Source organism: Echiichthys vipera (genome assembly GCF_963691815.1).
Source record: "Echiichthys vipera genome assembly, chromosome: 10".
NCBI classification, from domain to species: domain Eukaryota; kingdom Metazoa; phylum Chordata; class Actinopteri; order Perciformes; family Trachinidae; genus Echiichthys; species Echiichthys vipera.
In genome coordinates, this window is record NC_139835.1 from 18,256,903 (window position 1) to 18,278,491 (window position 21,589).

General features: G+C 39.5%; 1 protein-coding gene across 1 annotated transcript; it reads left to right on the forward strand.

Annotated features, from left to right (window-relative positions):
• Window positions 1–752: 752 nt before the first annotated feature.
• Window positions 753–14,329, forward strand: LOC310953081 (glutamate decarboxylase 1; the record flags this gene model as incomplete). The annotated part of the gene is made up of 17 exons (XM_083921999.1): window positions 753–784; window positions 1,665–1,853; window positions 3,446–3,508; window positions 4,477–4,632; window positions 5,489–5,731; window positions 5,905–5,995; window positions 8,470–8,582; window positions 10,332–10,447; window positions 10,568–10,647; window positions 10,736–10,790; window positions 11,217–11,333; window positions 11,433–11,497; window positions 12,524–12,602; window positions 12,733–12,882; window positions 12,991–13,098; window positions 13,429–13,518; window positions 14,156–14,329. Exons 2-17 carry the CDS (start codon window positions 1,778–1,780, stop codon window positions 14,327–14,329), a joined length of 1,776 nt encoding a protein of 591 aa, XP_083778125.1. The 5' UTR covers window positions 753–784; window positions 1,665–1,777.
• Between the last annotated feature and the right edge of the window lie 7,260 nt (window positions 14,330–21,589).

Below are 21,589 nucleotides of genomic sequence, written 5' to 3' on the forward strand. Positions count from 1 at the left end.
AGTGGCAAAATCAGAAATGTATGACAGGGTGCATGTTCTAGATGTAATGACAAATAGCGTTAAGATAATCTGCAAGCTTTTTTTAAATTGAAACTCCTTTACGTGGTTGGAGGGGGTGATAAAATAAATAAATAAATAAATAAATAAAAGCAAATAAAGGAGTATTTGGTCTCGTGATTGTGTCTTTTACGGTCGTCCTCAGTTTTTTTCCACAAAGAACAAAACCAGTGACCCTCTCCCCTCCCTCCCTCCTTCCTTCGATCCTGATCCCTCCTCACGTAATGTGTTGCTCATATCATCAAACTTCGAGTCCACGTCCGTGACCAGGATTTCAAACCAGAGCTATATAGATCCGAAGACAACCAACACTTCCTCACGCACACACACGCAGACACACACACGCACACACACACACACACACTAAAAAAAGTCACACTTCGGGGCGCCGTTCAGGGTAAAACCTGCAGACCTGCCTGCAGACGAGTCCGCTCCACAAATATGCAGCACCGGTGGAGGTAGCAGGTACTCGCTGTGACTCATACGTATACGCAATGACAAAAGGCTTGCTTTAAATGTCAGCAAATCAAACCCACACCAACAAAAGCAAGGTCACCTTGTGCGGGGGTCTAGCGGAGATCTGAGGCTCAGGTCTTCTTTCTTTTTCTCGGAGTGCTAAAGAGCGCAGCAGTCTCTCCTTCTTCAGGACTTAATTTGGTGGTAAATTCACTTTTTGGGGGACGGGGAGGGGCGACTGCACCTGTTCACCTGGACCCCCGTTATCAAGGTAAGTGGCTTTTACTCATGTGTGTCGGGGAGACTGACACGTTTAAACTAAACTGACTCTTTCTTAATTGCCATTGGATATGCTCTAACAGGTGTTTTTTTTTTTTAAATAAGGCTTACTCCCTGCAAAAATAGATTCAAGAGACAGGATCGGCCTGTTTGTGTGTGAATCGCACGTGTTTATGTTGCACAGGTTGTAATTGTTCCGCAGACTTTGGCTTTTAATAATCGGTTGGTTGTTTGGAAAGAGGGATGCATCTTTCTTTTTTTTCTGCATCACGAATTCCAATAATCACCTTTAGCTGATATGTGTCATGCACGTGTGTGGATCCAAGGACCAGAAGAATGTTGTAATGAATTTGAGTAAAGTCAAAACATTATTTTTAAAAGAGCTCTTTGTTAGCTTTTTATTTGCATTTCAATGCACCAAAATATTCAGTGTGTGTGTATTTGTGTATAGCCAAAGAACAATTAGCGCTGTGCGGTTTATTATGAGGGATGCGAGCATGAAGCTGTCTGTCGGCTGTGAACCATCATCCATCCTGAGCAGGATCAAGATATGATGCCGGGATAAACGGGCTCCCTGTCAGCGGCTCTCCACCGGCTCAATTGGGGATTATTTTCTTTCCTCAGTGAACAGTTAGGTCTATAGATGGCATCTGAGATGTATCATTTTTCTTTTTGTATCCTGTGCCGACTAACTGAATCTGAACTTGTAAGACAGACCGTGCCCTTGTCGTCTACAGGTCTGTGTCGCCAACTTGAGCATCTCTTTTAATGTGTAATGCTTCATGTTTTTTTTTTTAAATAAAAGAGAAAAAAGAAGAAGCGAGTATTTGAATGATTGTATATTATATTGGGGTTTTCTCTTTCCCTGCCAGTGAGCCTTGCTTTTCACCTCGGATGGTATAAAGAGAGATTTTGGGGGCATTAAAGGAAAAAAAAGTGACCAGGCTTTTTGAGGTGAGGACTTTGGCACAGGGTGTTGGGAGTGATGGCGGCGTCTGCACCCTCCTGCTCCGGCGGCGAACCGGATCCCAACTCGGCAAATTTACGACCCCCGGGCTCAAGTAGGTCCATCACAAGATAAAACGCTATTTTACTGCTGCTATTTACTTTGTGGGCAATGTCATTAATCATTTTCATCGAGAGAGAGGGAGAGAGAGGGGGGGGGGGGGGCATTTGAGAAGGCTTCCTTCGCCACAAATCACCGCTGCATTTCATTCTCCATACCGACCTCCCGGCATCTGCGTGACAGACGAATGCTGCTGTCAAAACCTGCTGTCCTCCACTAACAGTGCGCTGAAGGCAATTAGCCTGGACAACAAGCCCGAGGCTGCACCAACGGGACATCCTGTAAGAAAGGCTGAACAAACTAATGTTCATTTGCAAAGATTACAAACCAATTATTATTATTATTATTATTATTATTATTATTATTATTATTGGGGGTGGTGTGTTGATGCATTCCTGTTTTTTTCTTCTTCATTGGTTTGGCTAAATATTCTCTGGCTGAATAAAGTGCCTGCATGGAGACAAAAACTAAATGAAAATTGCCCCTGAAGTGGCAGTTAATTCAGACATATTAAATTGGCCCTAATGGCACACTTAAGCACTAGCCTTCGAGAACGGGCACAGTAGAAACCATACAGCCACTATACAGTCCTTTCATTGTCAGCTGGTAGAAAGAAAAACACGCCTGATCCTCCCAGTGAATAGAGGTCTAAAAGCATGTTACAGGTGTAGATGTGCTGCCGACACAATATACAGATTTGGTGATTTTTACCTTTTTAAAATTAAAATGCACTCATGAGCTATTTCTTCTCACCAATATTGGATTTATATATAATATCGGAATTGCTTTGCATCTTCCACTGATGAGTGTCTGCTGAAAAACAGATTGTCTCAATAGGCCCATGTAGAAATTGCCTGTAGCTTCAAGCGAATCCTACAGTCTGCTGTGAATGCTGTATGTCAGCACATCTGCTGTGTTTATTTCCTTCCCTTTGTCTGTTTTCTTTAGTTATGCCTTTCTCGTGTCATGTCCTCTGGCTTGGAGAAAGTCATTGTGTGGACTGAGTTACAGTGTCCAATGAGCTGAATGATTTATCTAATGATCCAAAGCAAATGGGTTAAATTGGGATGTGGGAATGGTGCTCCTCCTCCTCCTCCTCCTCCTCCCCCCCACCCCCCCTCCCCTAAATTGCTGCTTTTGAGGATTTCAGTCTGTGCTTCCCATCCCCTCCCTGGCTGGAAGCTCTTGATAACGCAGTAATTCTCTATCTGTCACTGACCAGCCGGCTCATGTCTACCCGATGCTCGCGTTTTACCCAGCATCTATTCACGCAATTAGACGTGGCGTGGATCCAAAACGGCTAATTAATTTGAAGTCCTCTTCTAGGGCATGATCGGTGACATATACAGTGGAAATAGTCTAATCCAGATTCAGGGGCCCCCGGGAGCCGTAATGTTTAAATAATCCCCAAACACCCACGATGGCTATTTTTGTTTCAGCACGCGACACCATCCGACCTCATGCTTCTCCTCATTTATTATCAACATTAAATGGTTCAATATAGAAATGTAGGCCTACACTTAAATTGGATTTCCTTCAGGTTTCTGTGAGGCCCTCTTAATTGTTTTATTTTAATCTATATTATAGGCTATGATGCTTGGTGTGGAGTTGCTCACGGGTGTACTCGAAAATTGGGAATGAAGATATGTGGTAAGTTGTTCTATTTTGTTAATAAAAATGATGCAAGTGTCTACAAGCATGACTGTGTCATGGCCTGAATATTTCTCAATGGAAACAGATTCCTGGAAGAGCAGGATCCAAGCCCGGATTATATAACCCACTGTTATTTACCTCATTGGATAATCACCACCATAATAACCGTAAACACACCTGATAATTAACCAAAAGGAGAAAAAACTGCCGAAAATCATCGTCAATTTAGTTGAAGCTGGTTGAAGAGGGGATCATGCAGGGTGGGTTTTCTGATTTCCACTTTGGGTCTATTTCGGTTTCATACAACACTAAGCAAGGGCGGACGGACATCTACCATAATGTCACGCACCAGTGCGTAGAGCAGTGTTCTGGTATTTTTGACCGACACGTTCTGCTGGTTTCATTAAAGTCATTTAATTACCCAGGACCTTATAAAGCTACAATAGGGATTCAAAAACAAAAACAAAACAAATGGTTAGTCTGGCTGGATTCATATCAGAGGTTCAAATAGGCTTAATGTTTTTTTTTTTAAATAGCGTTTTTAAATGAGATTTCTCTCAAATTTACTTGAGGACTATGTTCTCCCCAACAGGCTTTATTGATTCATTCACATCCATTATCAAATGTACCTTTGGCCTGTGTTGCTGTCAACTGCTTGTGCTGTTTGCTCCACCGCTGTCGAAGGAGCTTTAATAAGAATTTACAGCCGCTACATGACAGCCATTAGTTTGTGCTTGGCTGGAGTTTGATGCTGATGTCACCGGGCTCAGCCTCCCACAGAGCCCTCCGCCCATAAATAGGACTGCCTGAGAAGGATGGGACCCCCCTCTCTCATGAAGAAAGACAGAGAGGTCAGAAATGGGAGAGGAGAATTATTAGAGTAAAAAAAAAAAGAGCTGCAGCTGTCAACATGTATGGGGAGTGTAATCACCCTGCGGACTCCTCTTCTTCTTTTAATCGTTTAGGGTTTTTGCAGAAGAACAACAGTCTGGAGGAGAGGAGCAGGATCGTGAGTTCATTGAAGGAGCGCGCAGCCAAGAACCTGCTGTCCTGCGATAACACCGGAGGAGACGCGCATTTCAGACGCACGGAGACCGACTTCTCCAATCTGTTCGCCAGAGGTAGGCTGGGGAAGAATCAGCGTATTTATCCTTTAAACGTAAATGCAGTGCACCTAATCTAAAATCTAAAACTTTGAGAAATCCATTATTGTTTGGAAATTTGACTCTAATGGTCAAATATGACAGTAAATCAAAGTAAACAATATCCTGATGAATCAGATCGCTAATGCAACAAATCATTATCTAGAGGGTCATAATAGAGCTGCATTCAGGGCTGGGCGATATTTAGAAAATCAAATATCACAATATTTTTTGACCAAGTACCTCGGTATCGATATTGCACTGATATTGGTGCTTCCAAAAATATTTACACACTGAGATTTTTGATAAAATATTCATCAGTAATGTGGATATAATGACCAAATGGGTATGAAGACAAATAATAACAGCTATAACAGTAAGGCTGTCCTCTATTAAATAAATTCCTGGTTGTCTTACAGTGAATTAGTTCATTTGGTCAACAGATCTGTAAAAGTTTACCACTTTAAATAAATAAGACATTAAGAATGAAAAAAGCATAAAACAAATTCTAAAACTGACTAAAGAAATCTTAGTCAACCAGACCCAAATGATACGTATGCCAAATTACGATATCCAAAAGCTAAGATGATGCCTAGTCTCATAGCATGGTTCTGATATACTGCCCAGTGCTAACTGCATTTGTTAGTGGGCATTATTTCCTCAATACTGCTTTTCACGCAATTTTTTGGAGGATTAAAACTAAATAAATGAGTTAAAAGGAATGAATCACTTACTAAAAAACAAAGAACCTGTAAACACTCTCAACATGAGAATATTATTTACACCAGAAGAGACACAAATTAACATTATTTAACGAATGTCTTTTATTTCGTAGATCTGTTGCCCGCCAAAAATGGAGATGAGCCGACCATGCAGTTCTTGCTGGAGGTTGTGGAAATCCTCACCAACTATGTCCGCAAGACCTTTGACAGATCCACCAAGGTCCTGGACTTCCACCACCCCCACCAGCTGCTGGAGGGTATGGAGGGCTTCAACCTGGAGCTCTCGGACCAGCCCGAGTCTCTGGAGCAGATCCTGGTGGACTGCAGGGACACCTTGAAGTACGGCGTGAGAACAGGTGAGAGCAAAGAGGCCCGAAGGCGCGCAGCGAGGCCTGCTGCTGCAATCAATAACTCTCATTATCTTACATGCCAGTGTAATGATTACAGATAAGCCATTTTCTCTCACACATTCTCAGGTGATTAATTGTTTTCTGGGGATTTGCTTTGTTTGTCTCTTTATCAATCGCAGGTCACCCCCGGTTCTTTAACCAGCTGTCCACTGGATTAGACATTGTTGGGTTGGCAGGAGAGTGGCTTACCTCTACAGCCAACACTAACATGTGAGTGCTTTGATACACTCTCATTTATCAGGCTTTTTTTATTTTGGTTATTTGAATGTATGCAGATCATATTTGAGAGATCCAGTTTGGAAGTCATTAGAGGTAAATTAGTTCTACTTTTTAAAAGCTTTTCTTTGTACTTATTGTTTCTAAATGTAGAAGAGAGTCTTTCAGTTAGAGGAACACTTGAAGTGACATGCAGTAATTGCTGTTGCTGGCTGAAAAGTATCCTGCATGCTCTAATAGATAGAGTGGCAATCAAGCAGGAAAATAAAAAGACATTTGTACAGCTACTCCCCCACAGTATTGTCATGTTGGCCTGTACTCAGGCTGTGGTCACATAATTCAGCCCTACAGGCAAACTAAATTGCATATTGATTCGCATTCACAGCTTACATGGTGTCTTTGTTGCTAATTCTTGTGACATAACAACGCCAGGAGGGAAGGAGAGCCTCTGCTCAGACCATCTGCACACAACATGGACAGCCGTCAGCGGGACTCAGTGATGAGTTTCAAGTCGTCGCAATAAGAAACGTCTTAGTCATTTAATTATACTACTGATCCTTTCACACTGGTAGCATGGACTACCCTGCTTCTAAGACTTGAGCCGAACTTTGGGACGTCCAGGTGTTCGCGTGGTCAAAGATGCATACCATACGTCTCATGGTTGATTCCAGTCAGGGTCCATGTTTCCCATTATTGTGAACCAGCAACATTTTATATTAATGTCCTTGTAATAAGCATTAATTAATAGGTAATAAGGGCAATGTAAGTCCTTATTTTCATTATTATATGTTAGTGCGACTATAAAAGCTGTAATACTCATCAGCTGTAAACATCAAGAACATGTTCATTGTTAGATTATGAGACATTTATAGACACTAAGAAATACATTATTATGCATTTATTAGCAGTTAACTATACTTTTTGCAGATACTGGATCTAAAGCTAGAACAACGCCTTCTTAGAGTTAATAAATCCTTTGGTAATTTAATAAATATATAGTCCTTTTAACACATTATAACGCTAATAAGCATCTTAAAAGGACTATAAGGCCTTTATTACCTATTAATGAACACTTATCACAAGGACCTTGATACAAAGCATTACCATCCCTTCCTCTGACTGAACAGAATAGCCACGTATCAACTGGAAAATACAATTATCAACAATCTAATTAGCATTTATTAGTGATCATTATATTATTACCAGATTAAAAAAACACACCAGAAAAAGGGATTTGTCAATGTTTATTAAGCTATCCGTTATCAAGCAAGCGTCATTAAAAAGTGTAACCATAAGCATACAGTGGTGATGCTTCTGACCATTAAACTCTTTAAACATTTTAAACTTATATTAACAGTCCCCAAACGTGGTGTAATAGCCTCTTACAGACACCATCTGTCCTCCACAGCCTGCCTCAAAGAAGGACGAGTCAGCTCGTGTGTTATTGGCGTCATCACAGAGAATGACTTGAACCAGGGTGGAGGTTGCTTACATACTTGTAATTTACCTTTGTTAATGACTCCATCAACCCTAATTACCCCGGACAGATATTGACTGACACTAATGGACTGACAATCACATCCACGTCTTACATAATCAGAATGAGTGAGCGTCATCTGCATGAATGAATGCGGTGAAATTAATGTGTGACATCTGCGGATTGGCATCTGATTTGTTTATTTCTTCCCTCTCCATATTACTGTGTGTGTATGTGTGTGCGTGTGTGTGTGTGTGTGCGTGTGTGTGTGTGTGTGTGTGTGTGTGTGTGTGTGTGTGTGTGTGTGCTGAAGATGCTGTGGGGCACAATGCAACATCCTGCAATGTTCCACTGATTCGTTTACTTTCTTTGCATGAATAGACAGGTACTTATGTAATTAGAAGAATATTGGTCATAACAAGATGGATGAGCCTGCACGTGCTGTAATTCCAAATCGACTTTGCTCATCTTTGAGGCGGAGGGTTTTAATGACGGGGAAACATTATATAGTTCAGAGGAAAAACATTCCTGCAATGAGAACATTAAAGGCACCTGAAATGATATTGTTTTGTGATTGCAACAGCAGACATTGTCATTACTTCTCCAATGTTTTAAATCACGTTAGTACCATTAAAGGTGCATAGCAACGAGCCTCAGACTGTGTGCCATTTAATTTGACTGCAGCAAAAGGCCATTTCTAAAACAACAAAGTGGTGTTATCATTGAAGTGTGACTGAGTACACAATGCTGTATTTGTTTAATTTCTGTTGAGAGAGTAGTATGCTCAGTAACCACGCTGAACAATTAGAGTGTACAAATGCATGTTGTTAAATTCATATTGATCCCATCAGTCTCTCCTGCAGCCTGCATTTAACTTGAATGAAACCGTAGAGAGAAAACTGTAGTATTTCTATATTTTTGTTCAATAAATACACAACCAAACTCATTTGATTCATCACTTATTAAAATAGTTTTTTTCGGTTGGTTCCAGGTTTACCTATGAGATCGCCCCTGTCTTTGTGCTCATGGAGCAGCTGACCCTGAAAAAGATGAGAGAGATCATCGGCTGGCCTGATGAAGAGGGCGACGGGATATTTTCTCCAGGTGAGAGCCAAATCAGCCCCTCCACAGTATATCTTGATTGCTAACCCCATTTGCAAAATAGGTCTTAGATAGAAAGACACAAAAGTCTATTAAATTATTTGCTAATATAAATTACTACAAATGGAATAAATATGAACTTATGAGTATTTCAACACTTAATTTTTTTATTTTAGAGTTATTTTGAGGAGGCCTCGGGGAAGACCCAGGACTAGGTGGAGAGATTATATCTCCACACTGGCCTGGGAACGCCTCGGGATCCCCCAGTTAGAGCTGGTTAATGTGGCCTGGGAAAGGGAAGTTTGGGGTCCCCTGCTAGAGCTGCTGCCCCCGCGACCCGACCCCGGATAACAGGCTAAAGATGAGAAGAGATGAGATGAGTAGTTTTAGTAACGTATAGAAACAATACGTCGAAACATATAATAAGACTTCTGCAGTCAGGTCAAGAATGACAGGGAAAAATCTGATGCAGATCTTTTTGAGTTTGAGTGAATACCTTATTGGTTCTTTGGTGTAAAGAATGCAGTTTAAAACATCTACCATAATGAATATCTTGTCTAGGTTCTTACTGTAGGTCCTGCATGTCAACAACAGTTCATGGGCATGCAAAGCGCTGCACACAAGAATAATATGAGTGAAGAAAACCTTTAGAAGTATTTCAACAGGGCATCTCAAAAAAAGTGTCAAAGGGGCAGCAGGGTTTGTTATCTCTAGTAAAATTATCTTTAGAAAACAATATAATTCATGCTGTATTATGCTTGTTTACCTTTTTTGGTACATACTACAACTATAGTATCAGCAAACAGGCATACAACACAAATTAGGGTTGAACCGGATGGAAATATTTGCTTTTGTTTTAATGTCTTGTGAATGTCAGAGCATTTTGCAAGAACATGATGTGTCATTTTGGCCAGAGACCTTCAGTTTCGGTCTGTGTGTTTTGTAAAAGTAAACTCTGAGTGAAACATTGTGTTTAAGCAAATGAGCAAAACTGTATGATGTCATACTTCATCAGATACCACCGGGTGTTCTGGGGGTCTCTTTTTTAGCTGTGGTTCTGAAATTAGTACTTTTCACTTCTAAAAGATCTCATCTGGTTTGCAGTGGTGGGAGAAATACCCAGATCTTTTACTAAAAAGTGGCAAAAACAGTGTAGAAATACTCTTTTCCAAGTAATTCATGCATTCAAACTGTTACTTGAGCAAAAGTCCTGCAAGTGTTGGCAATGAAGTACTCATTATGCAGAACAATACCTTTTTTGGATTAGAATTATTGATGCATTAATGTTTAAGCATCACTTTAATGATGCATCCTGTAAAGGTGGGGGTCATTTTAATCACCTTGTATAACAATTAGCAGCTTACTCTTTAATGGTACATCATACTTTCATTTTAGTAATCTGAATCTGCAGTAAGTAGAAACTCAAATAAATGTAGTGGAGTAAAAAGTTACAAATGTGCCTCAAAAATGTGTGCAGTATAATGTAACCTAAAATAAGATCACTCAAGTGCAAGAACCTCAAATCTGCTGCTGCTACTGCTGCTGCTCTTTTATGTCATCACTCATTTTTAACACTTATAACCAAACTTAACCTCCTAGTTCAATATAAACTGTGTACTTGTCTTAATGTTATAATGTCTGTACGTTTTAACATCGTCCAACTGTCCTTTGTCTTCTTGTAATGTTATATACTGCATGAATATAAAATAGGTGTACTTAATTATCATCCTTACTTTCTGCCATTTTCGACAGGAGGAGCAATCTCCAACATGTACAGTGTGATGATCGCAAGATACAAGTTCTTTCCTGAAGTCAAGACCAAAGGCATGGCAGCTGCCCCCAGACTGGTCCTCTTCACCTCAGAGCATGTTAGTCTAACACTGTCTCTGTATTACCCCATCTTCATCACAATGTTGGAAAATGAATATGTTCAGAGTAAATCCAGCCTGAATTGGGAACTGAAATTGATCAAACATCCACTCTTGCAGAGCCACTATTCCATCAAGAAAGCCGGTGCCGCTCTGGGCTTCGGGACGGAGAACCTGATCCTTTTGAACACAGATAAGAGGTTTGCCTTATACTGCGGACCACATTCAGACAGTTTGGTAAAGGGTCAAATATCTGGATGACTTACTGTCTTCTTCTTTTATTTCCAGAGGGAGAGTAATTCCTGCTGATTTGGAAGCCAAAGTAAAAGAAGCAAAGCAAAAGGTGAGTCAGCAACAACAACGACGACTCAGTTAACTTTATTCATTTAATTGCTTCTATCAGGGACTCTGTACAATGAGAAACACTCCTCTGAGCTGGGAAGTTTACTGGTAAGCAAAGGAAACACTTATGCGTGCCGGAGCAGCGAGGTTCTTTCAGTACAGTTAATGCTTCTGTCTGCTCACATGTGATGCTGCCCCGTTCTAAAGTAACTCTCCTCGAAGCAATTCTTCAAAGGCAAAGTGACGCGCAGACTAGAATAAATGGGCAAGTAGTAGGTGCAGACAGGAAGATTGCATTATTTGAGAAATGTATTTTAGTGTATCTCTTTCATGTGAGCAATCACAGGGAAAGAACGACCACAACAACTTGAATTCAGCTAAGAACTGCAGCCAATGTCTTTATTTCTCCGATGCTTCCGGATTACAGGGGTATGTGCCGATGTTTGTGAACGCCACTGCTGGTACCACCGTCTATGGAGCCTTTGATCCCATCAATGAAATTGCAGACATCTGCGAAAAGTACAACATGTGGCTTCATGTTGATGTAAGACAATTATCGATAATCTTCAACCCAAAAAAGCTGTACATATCAGCCACTGTCAAAGACATTCTGACTGTTATAAATGTGTTATGTCCTGTGCAGGGCGCGTGGGGAGGAGGTTTGCTGATGTCTAGGAAACACAGGCACAAGCTGAATGGAGTAGAGAGGTAAACACATGCAATACATGGACATATAAATAACGATAAATGCAATAAAGGAAAACATGCTTTTTAAGGACAATTTTATTCATCAAGTGCAGTTTACTCGGCACAACACTACAGCTGTATAATGACTTCTGTTGTTCTGGAGGAAAACCCTGCCATCATCAGGGTTTTTCTAAACATCATGATTCAGGGTTATTTTGGCATGGGCTTGAATGGAGAAAAACTTTGCTAAACTGGGGGCATTTAGCAGCCAGGGAGGATCTAACACAAAAGCTATTGAGTTGCATTATTAGTTATGTAGGATCAGGTGTTTTTGGGGCTTGACCCATTCTTGAAAATAAAAGTCAGGGTATTATGCACTCTGCTCCTTCAATTTTGACAAATCTTTTTTTTTTCTATCTGTGTTTTCTGATATTTTCTTTTACATTCTACCCCTTTATTATTATTAGATAGCAGACAGTAGAGAAATGGTAGGAGAGAGACAGACCCAATGTGGAAGGAAATACACCAACATTTCTCATGGACGGAACTGGGGGCTCATGGTTGGCACCTTAAAGGAGCTCTACTCGAAATACTGAAAAAGACTTTATTGTCTGCTCAGGACACTAGTACTCCACTATATCTTTATATAGCAAATATTAGTTTGCTGGTATATAAATGCTCTGAATGTTGACTACAGCTCATTTAACCCCTACCTCACAAGAGCACCTCAAACCACCCTCCTTAATGGAAGTCCAGTACTAAATTGCTGGATCCCCCCTTTAAAGTCTCGGCCAAAAAATCTAGTTTCTATTTTTTCAAAAGGCTTGTGTGCCTTATTTCAATAACACTGAAAGGATCAATGTTTTCTGAGATTACCCCTTCTGTTCCTTAACTTGACACACACACACACACACACACACACACACACACACACACACACACACACACACACACACACACACACACACACACACACACACACACACACACACACACACACACACACACAGAGAGAGAGCTGTGTTTACTGTTTCAATATGCTTGCAGGGCCAACTCAGTCACCTGGAACCCTCATAAAATGATGGGAGTGCCGCTGCAGTGCTCTGCCGTTCTGGTCAGAGAGAGGGTGAGACTGTGATTTTTACTTGGCTGCTGCACACAAGAACACTCCTGCATTAGCAGGATAAGATAACTGTTTTCTGTCAGGGGTATAGATTCCTTTACCGTTTCTTTCACCACAACTGTTTCCTGTGCAGGGATTATTACAAGGCTGCAACTCCATGAGCGCTGGTTACCTCTTCCAGCCAGATAAACAGTATGACGTTACATACGACACAGGTGACAAAGCCATTCAGTGTGGACGGCATGTCGATATCTTCAAGTTCTGGCTGATGTGGAAGGCAAAGGTGTGCTTTTTTATCAGTTGTTTTCTTCTAAAGCCTCTATCGACCCTGCTGCTATATCTAGAATGTGTTAACAACTCCTAATTATTTATTTTCCAATCTACCTCATAGGGAACAGAAGGATTTGAACAGCATATTGACAAGTGCTTGGATCTCTCAGCATACCTCTACGATAAAATTAAAAACAAAGAGGGATTCCAGATGGTGTTCAACGGAGAGGTGAGATCATTATTTCCACTGGCAGCAAATCTCTTTTCAATCCAATTATTTACTGTACTGAGTTATTAGATGATTATAAATCAGAATTAATTTCATACCCAAGACGATCAGCTGCAGCAACAAAGGAAAACTGTCTATACTATTCTTGCTGGATCTGGGCTTTTCTGTGAGGATAAATGACCACGACAATATATTTCATGTCTTAACTTGCTTTTAGGATTGATTGGACCATTTTGCATTGCTGACAAGTTGACAAGAAAAGCTGAAATTAGAGAACGCATTTTTTCACCGGCGTTCATTACAAATGTTGTTCTCATTTTCTCTTATCAGCCACAGCACACTAATGTGTGTTTCTGGTTTATTCCACCGAGCCTGCGCGGTTTGCCTGATGGTAACGAAAGGCGGGAGAGGTTGCACAAGGTAATGACTCATCAAACTGCTTTTTAAAGGCCCCAAATTATAAAAAGTGATATCCCCATGTCTCTTTTGTTATAAATCAGTTCGAGCTGCTATATAAATACTGTGAAATCATCAAAAGGCTCAATCCACAGAGAAATGCACACACATTCAGAAAATGTGCCTTTAAATGAGCCGTTAGGATTCTGTGAGGGTATGATGTCACAACTGTACTTTATACAGGAATGGCTGTAATGATGGTGCAGAGACACTGAGTGCAAAGGTGCAAAACCCCAAAACTCTGACCAATCAGAGCAGACTGGGATTTTTTAAGGGGAGGGTCCTAAAGAGACAGCCGCTAAAACAGGGCATTCAGACAGAAGTTGAATACAGGTATATTCAGACAGACACTATGAGAAAAATATTGTTTTTTTAACATTAAAGCATGTAAATGTTCTAGTAGAAACCCAAAACACATGTTTTTGAATAAAATGTTCCTTTGAAATGTATTATCTTGTTCCCCTGCCCTCTTAGTTTGATTCATATACATTAGTGTCTGCTTAGAGGGATCCGCAAAGGTAAAGTCATGGACAAATTGTCTGTGTATATGGTTGTGTTTTACAGAGTTTGGATGGTAACACTGTATTTTTTCCCACAACAGGTGGCCCCAAAGATCAAGGCAATGATGATGGAGTCTGGGACTACGATGGTGGGTTACCAGCCACAAGGAGACAAAGTCAACTTCTTCCGCATGGTCATCTCAAACCCCGCCGCTACCAGGTCAGACATAGACTTCCTGATCGACGAGATCGAGCGACTGGGGCATGACTTGTAAGAGCCACACCTAAACCCCTTTTCCCCCCCAAACATTTTTGACTCTGGGGAGCCTTGAGCTTAGCTTTACGTCCCTTTTGTCTCATAAAGACGTTGACATTTTTGCTTACAGGTCTTCTCTGGCAATGTACAAGAAATATTATGCCCTGTGTTTCTCTTCTTTGTCTCTTTTGTCTTAAGCAACGATGACATATATCCAAAACATTTGCACACAAGGTTATCTGAGTAAAAAAGGACATAAGTCAAAACTGTGAGAGAATCACAAAAGCACAATGGTATTCTTGCTAAACCATATGTTAACTGGAAATGAACCTACATATGATAATGTTGATTAAATAATATGATTAATTTTCATGTAAATAGCAGGAATATCTGAAGCACTTAAATGATTATTTCTGTAGCAGCTGATAAAAAAAGTAATTTTACTGTTGGACTATATGATGGTCAGTATGAAGAACACAATGATCAAAAAGTATTAGAGCACAATGCAGAGAAACATATAGAATTGGCATAAACAGTAGTCATGCTATACATGTGTGTGTGTGTATATATATATATACAGTATATATACAGTATATATACATATGTATGTATGTACTGACTCTTGGTGCTCCATGTTGACCATGTAATTATCAAGCAAGACGCACCGCCTCATTGTTCCCTAACTGTTATTTCCCTTTGATATTAAATAGGTGGAAATATATAGCACAGTCATCGTACTTGATCGCTGTGTTTTTAGAGATTTTTGTGTAGATTGTGTATAGTATTGTTACATTGCCTTTGTGCCAAATGTGTCCTAGTTTTACAGTGAGAAAATCCTATATGTAAATCGACCACACCGTATAGTATGTAATACATGAATCACTCTATTTATATCCAGAGATACTAATTGTGAATAGGTTATCTGCTGTTCTGTTGCATTTGTAACGTTTCCACCTTCATATCTGGAAACTCTGCTGTATTATATCCCAATGTTTTGAATAACATTGAATTATTTTAGTGTATCTGTGAACCAAAGAAGGGTTGAGTTACATTTATGTACATGCCCTTATTCTCCCTTGTGGATTCAGATGTTTATATAAGAATACTTAACGTCCTTTACTTTAGTGCAATATATGTTGTGTACCTGTGCAATGTCATTGTGATTCACTGACTGAATGTTGTCCAGACACTTGGCTCTATGTGGAAAGCATGACTGGCAGTGCGGCTGCTACTGCCGGTGCTTTGTTCGTGATAAAAAGCACAATGCTAAACCCTGATCCTGGGGCAGCTTTTCTTCTGCAGACATGTGATTGTCTGTATTATCATGTGTTAAATGGGGTAAAATATGCAACATTTTGTCTTAACATGCTCAGTATAGGCATACTATTATAAGAACAACAATGTGAGAACTGGGATTATTTATCATGATTGGTTTTGCTTGAACAATGAGACGCACAGTGTTTGTTACTGTAATAGGATTTTTTGAGCAATTGTACATTCCTGAATTAGTGGGATGAACTGTCCCTTGTTATATTCAATGTAGGCACTTTAACCTCATGCCATCATTTGCAGAGTTTTATTGTTGTATCCACAGCACTAATAAAGACATGAGCTGTAGAACATTTGTGGGTACAATTGTTTTGTTTGTAAAAGAACAAATATATATGTATAACAAGCAATACTGGAGACAACTTACCTTAAAGTTCCCCTATTGTAAGGGAGATGGAGATGGAGATTCCCATGTGTTTTTATTTATTTTAATATAAAGCAGGTCGAGGTTCTATATAAATTCTGTGAAAGCATCAAAACACTAAATCCACAGAAAAATACACACAGAAACTGTGCCTTTAAGGGAGCCGTCAGGACTTCTGTACGGCTGTGATGTCACAAATATACTACATAGAAAGTGCTGTTACTGCTGTACAGTCATTCCCGGCTGCAATGATGGTGCTGAGACACAGAGAGCACAGATAAGAAAGACGGTTGGAGGGGTCTTAAAGAGACAGGCGCTAAAATTGAGCATTTCAGACAGAGGGTGAATACAGGGATATTCAGACAGACAGAATGGGAAAAAAAACGTGTTTTTTTTAAACATTAAAGTATGAAAGTAAGTATGAACCTGAAAATAAGCTAAATAGGGGAATAACTCGTGCTTAATTGACATTAGCTTAAAGGTTTCTAAATAACAATTCCAAAATAAAACAATTTAAAAAAAATATTTTTTTCTCCCTATATTTCTGACCTTATGAAAACATAATATATAGAAATATTATTTATAATAAACTGATAAACCTCCCAATTGCCAAAAATATGTTACATGTTTGGTGAAGTTGACAAAATGCAGAAATCACCATGAAGCATTGTTCTTACGCCAAAAAGGGAAATATTTCATATTTTACATATTATATAGGCCATGCATAAGCAAATACATGTTTATATTCCTTTTGTTTGTCGAAAAGTGAGCTGGGAACAAAGGACCTTGAGAACACTCCTGTGGAAGACAGAAGGTTTGGGCCCATTAGAAACAAACTAAAATTCAAAAAGACAATTCACATTATTTGGGATTTAGGAGGGATACGCTGCTTAGAACGTGCTGCCAGCATTAATCACAGACACGGAGCATGTAAAGATTTAACAGCTGGTGTCTTCCATCCCATGAATCATTTGTGTAGCAGACCTGATGCGTGTCAGCAGTTCAAAATCATCCTTATAAGCAATTCTAATAAAATTAGTCATGAAGTATCTAAGGTTATAAAACAAAACTAAGCCTGTTCATGCCTCTCCGGGACCCCGAAACACAACATTTAGTTTATTAAGAGTTAAAAGACACTCAGTCACTGCCACAGAAATGTTGGGTGAGAAAAAACTCAGGACAAATATATGTAAAATAAGTTCAATATATGGAGAAAAAATATCACAATGTGGTATAATTAATCAATTTTGACCAATAATGTCTTTATAAAACTAAAACAAGTTTGGGTAAATGTGCATATTTCCCATTTTCTCTCTTCTCTTTTTTTCCTTGTACATCTTTTCAATCCACCTGCTGTCACCAGCCATTGGTCAGATTAATCACCCTGAAGAGACTTATTATTGGCTGATCATCACAGCTGAGATTTCACGAGCACCCCCTGCCAATTCCTCACTCCCTTCATTACTCACACTTTTAGGATATTTATCATAAAACGCATTAGACTGTGCTCTCTTAACATTCTTTTCTGAGGCGCCTATTTCAAGGCTCTGCCTGGCTGCGTTTTATTTCGACTCAGCCATAGAGCGACTGGCTGTTTCACTGGATCTCCTCCCATCCTCCACCAGGCAGACGCTGCTTCTTTGTTTCATGCTTCACTGCAGCGATCATTACAGACCCGGTGTCACTGGCTGCTGTGTAAAGTTACAGGGAACAGAGGATTAAAGGGATAACTACTCATATAATAGGGTGATAGAAATAATAACCCCTGACTTCTTCCCATATCTAAAGGGAGTGTGATTCTTTTGTTGTTGTTGCTCTGCAGTATAATTGAAGGTCATACGTGCCAAAGCGTAATGGCATGGCTAAAGGAAGCAGGTGTTGGAGAATCTTATAATGACTGAATGCAAATTAAAACCAGGCCCTCAGCTCCTATAGATTGTCACAGTCTAGTGGAGCTGCAATGATTAGTCGATTAATAGATTAAAACTATCAAAATAATTGCAATTAATTGTTTTGAGTCATTTTGTTTCTAGAAAAAAATGTCCAAGTTCTCTGATTTCAGCTTCTTGATTGTGAATATTTGAGTGAGTATCTTTGAGATGTGGACAAAACAAGATATTTGAGGACGTCATCTTGTGCTCCGCGACACACTGATGAACATTTTTTTCACCATGTTCTGACCATCTAATGGATCAAACAACTCATCAGTTGAGCAGAAAATGATTGACAGATTAATCCATGATGAGAATAACCCTTAGTTGCAGGCCTATACAGTCTAGTAGCTCGCAAAACATGAATGAAAGGCCACCCAAAGCAAGTATAGGTATACGGATATCAGTAAATTTGATGATAAACAAAAATGATAAATGTTTCAAAATATAATTTGTATTTACAGTAAATACTGTATAATGATAAATACAGTTTGAAAAGGTTTATAGCTGGTTAAGACGATACAACTGATTAATAGGCCTAGTAGTATTTTAAAGGGTCCATCATTTTAATCAACAATCAGTATCTCTATCAATTCTAATTACAAGCATAATTAAACTTTGGTCAAGAAGCGATCAGGCCGGTAAAATAAGGAGGTGCTGGAGCAGTTCTGTTTTTGCAGCAGCCTCTGTCTCTGTCTGTGGAGGGGGGGCTGGCTCTGAACCCCAGACTGTGAAACACCTAATGTCTGTCTCTGCACAAGTCTGTTCACCCTCCATTTCACGCCTGACACACACACACACACACGCACACACGCACACACGCACGCACGCACGCACACATGCACGCACGCACGCACACACACACACACACACACACACACATAGGATTCAATCCACGTTCCTATTCTGCAAGTGAAACAAAGACTATTCACCGGGCTTGTTGCTTTGCCTTTTCTTCTCTGTGTTAATTGTACTTCCGTTACCGACACATTCTGTGAATATTTTGAGGTTGAAGCAAAGTTTCCTTTCCGCCCATCCTTTCTCAGCTGTGTTAGCCTACTCCTCTCTCTTATATTATATCCATGAATCTCTTCAGTCGTTTCTTGAAGAGCCAAATATATCTCCCGCCTCTGGGAATCACTGCCACATTAGCTTCCTGATAGATACTGACGTTCCCATTGTGTAAGGCAAGTCTAATGAAATGATGATGATGATATTGACTGCGGGCTGCTTGCCAGCCCATCCCCCTCCTCTTCTCCACACACCATTAATACACACACGCAGCTATGGCCACAATTTAGCCTGACAACAATTTCTTTTTTAACCTTTTCAACCTTATTTACTCAACATGCTGCACAGGTAGCATTTATGCTCTTATACTTGTTCTAGTTAAAGGTCAATAATTGCGTGTTGTTGTGCTTTAAAAGCTGTTTATGTGCCACTGCAATCTCATCAATTTGTTCTTGAATTCAAAGTGTGCTTGACATTAAAAAACAGAATTAATTATAACACCTTAAGGCCTCTGACTTCTAAAGTAATTATAATGGGTTACACTTATCTAAATAGCCTCTTCTTATTGACTGCGTGTCCACGGCTTGATTAATCTTGGCAGAAAGTAAATTTTAAGCACGATTAATAGTCCAGAGACTGTAACTTGCCTGGCTGTCTCCATGACTAGGGAGTGTAAACCTAATGTGGCGCTTGTTAAAGTTGAAAGGCTGCTAGTAAATGTCTCTGTTGGACATTTTTCTAAAGGAATAAGCATGAGCCCAGGAGCAATTACACTCCAGCTAACCAATTCTCTGTGTGGTGATTGCTATCATGCATGCTAAATGAACAAAACAACCTCGAAGCACATGACGGTAATCTGGTGCTCTAAAGCTTTCAAGTGTGGTCCTGCTGCTGACATTTTTTATTTTCTATGGGGCAGCACGGGACAGCAAACATGTGTCAGATGTGTGCTGAAATTAAAATGATAAACAACAATAATGACGTGAAAACTACTTGTACTGGTGATGGGCTCCGCTGCTCTGTCATCTTAACGGAGGCTCTTCTAATTCACTTAGCATTTTATCTCTGCCTCCCAGCACAACAGAGCACATTATGAAAGCATGAAAGTGTATTTATTAGACGACCTTTCATCCTGCACACAACGACCTCTCACAGACATAAACCAGCTAACCCTGGCAATAACAGCTTATGATGTTTTCTGTGACTCTACTTACTGTGTAGAAATGCACAGCAGCAAGGGGACCAATTCATCAAATTATGGACATTTTAATTTCTCGCCGATTCTCTGTTAATGTCTTCCTGGCCTCTTCAGACTTGTGGTATAAATGCATGAACAGGAGTACAGTGCTTTGCAGCTTTAGTAGTACATTTCTTGGAAGGACTGAAGAAGTATAAATCTCAGAGAGCTCTCCAGAACAGCAATCGCAGAGTTTTAAGGCGTCAGCAAGCTTCTGCTGAAACTGAGTTTATTTATTTGCTTCTTGGAAGAGCAAGTGTCATCATGTGAAGTTTATTTCTCGCTGGCAGAAGATCTGTTCACTTAAGGAACAATGTATGATGTCAGGTTCAAATTTGTGCGGTTTTGATATTAGGAATGCAACTAATGATTGATTTTATCATTGATCAATCTGCTGATTGCTTTCTCAATTATGTGATTAGTCATTTTTGGTCTAGAAAACATCACAAAATAGTGAGAAATACCCATCGTAACATGACGTCTTCAAATAAAAAAAAAATTCTTAAGATTTTCCAGTTTCATTGTAATGAACAATGGAAAAATGCCGCAAATCTACACCGTAGAAGCTGGATCCATCAAATGTTTCTTTTTTTGCATGAAAACTAATTATCAACAGACTTGATATTGCTATCTATAATATATAAAAATGAATGCTAAAGCAGGATAGAAATTCCTGTATCCTTCATATATTTATACACAACAACAGAAGAGATCCAATCATCTCAAATGATAGAAATAAATACAGTTACTCAGCCTTGAGATGACAAGTCCTTTAGAGGATTTACAGTAGAGAAGACAAAAAAGAAGCATCAAGCAATATATGAATATTGAATATTTCATAAACAATCAGGCCAGCGTAGAAAAGTTTCACAATTAATTGTGTATAAGTTCAAAAGCTGACTTCAGCTCTTCCCATGAATCTCAAATGATGAAGATCTTGAAGTTTGACCTCTGATAGCTAATGATACCACATTTACCAGTTGTCCATCTCTAGAAAATAGAGACACAATATGGTATGGAGTATTGCAGATAACCTACAGTAAGATGTAGCCAGATTTTTGGATGAGTAAAATATTCCTAGTTCTTTTGAAGCTAAAAAATAAATAAGTGTTGCATCAGTGTCTACAGAGATGTCGGTGTCGCTTCATGGTGAATTTTGAGGCTGTAGTGATGACGCAATAACTAAGTGAACCAACCTGTTAACCTGCTCATGTTCTGCATGTGTCATGTTTTTAGACTGATCAGCTCCTTTTGTTATATCAAAAAGTCTTGCAGTTAAAGTACTTATGTTTTTTTTTTACATTTTTATCCTGGTAAATATGTAATTTTTGTCCTTCAGACATGTTTTAAGATAGACAAAAAATTTGAATTGCCAGTCAAATAATAAAAAAAGCCTTACTTTTTTTG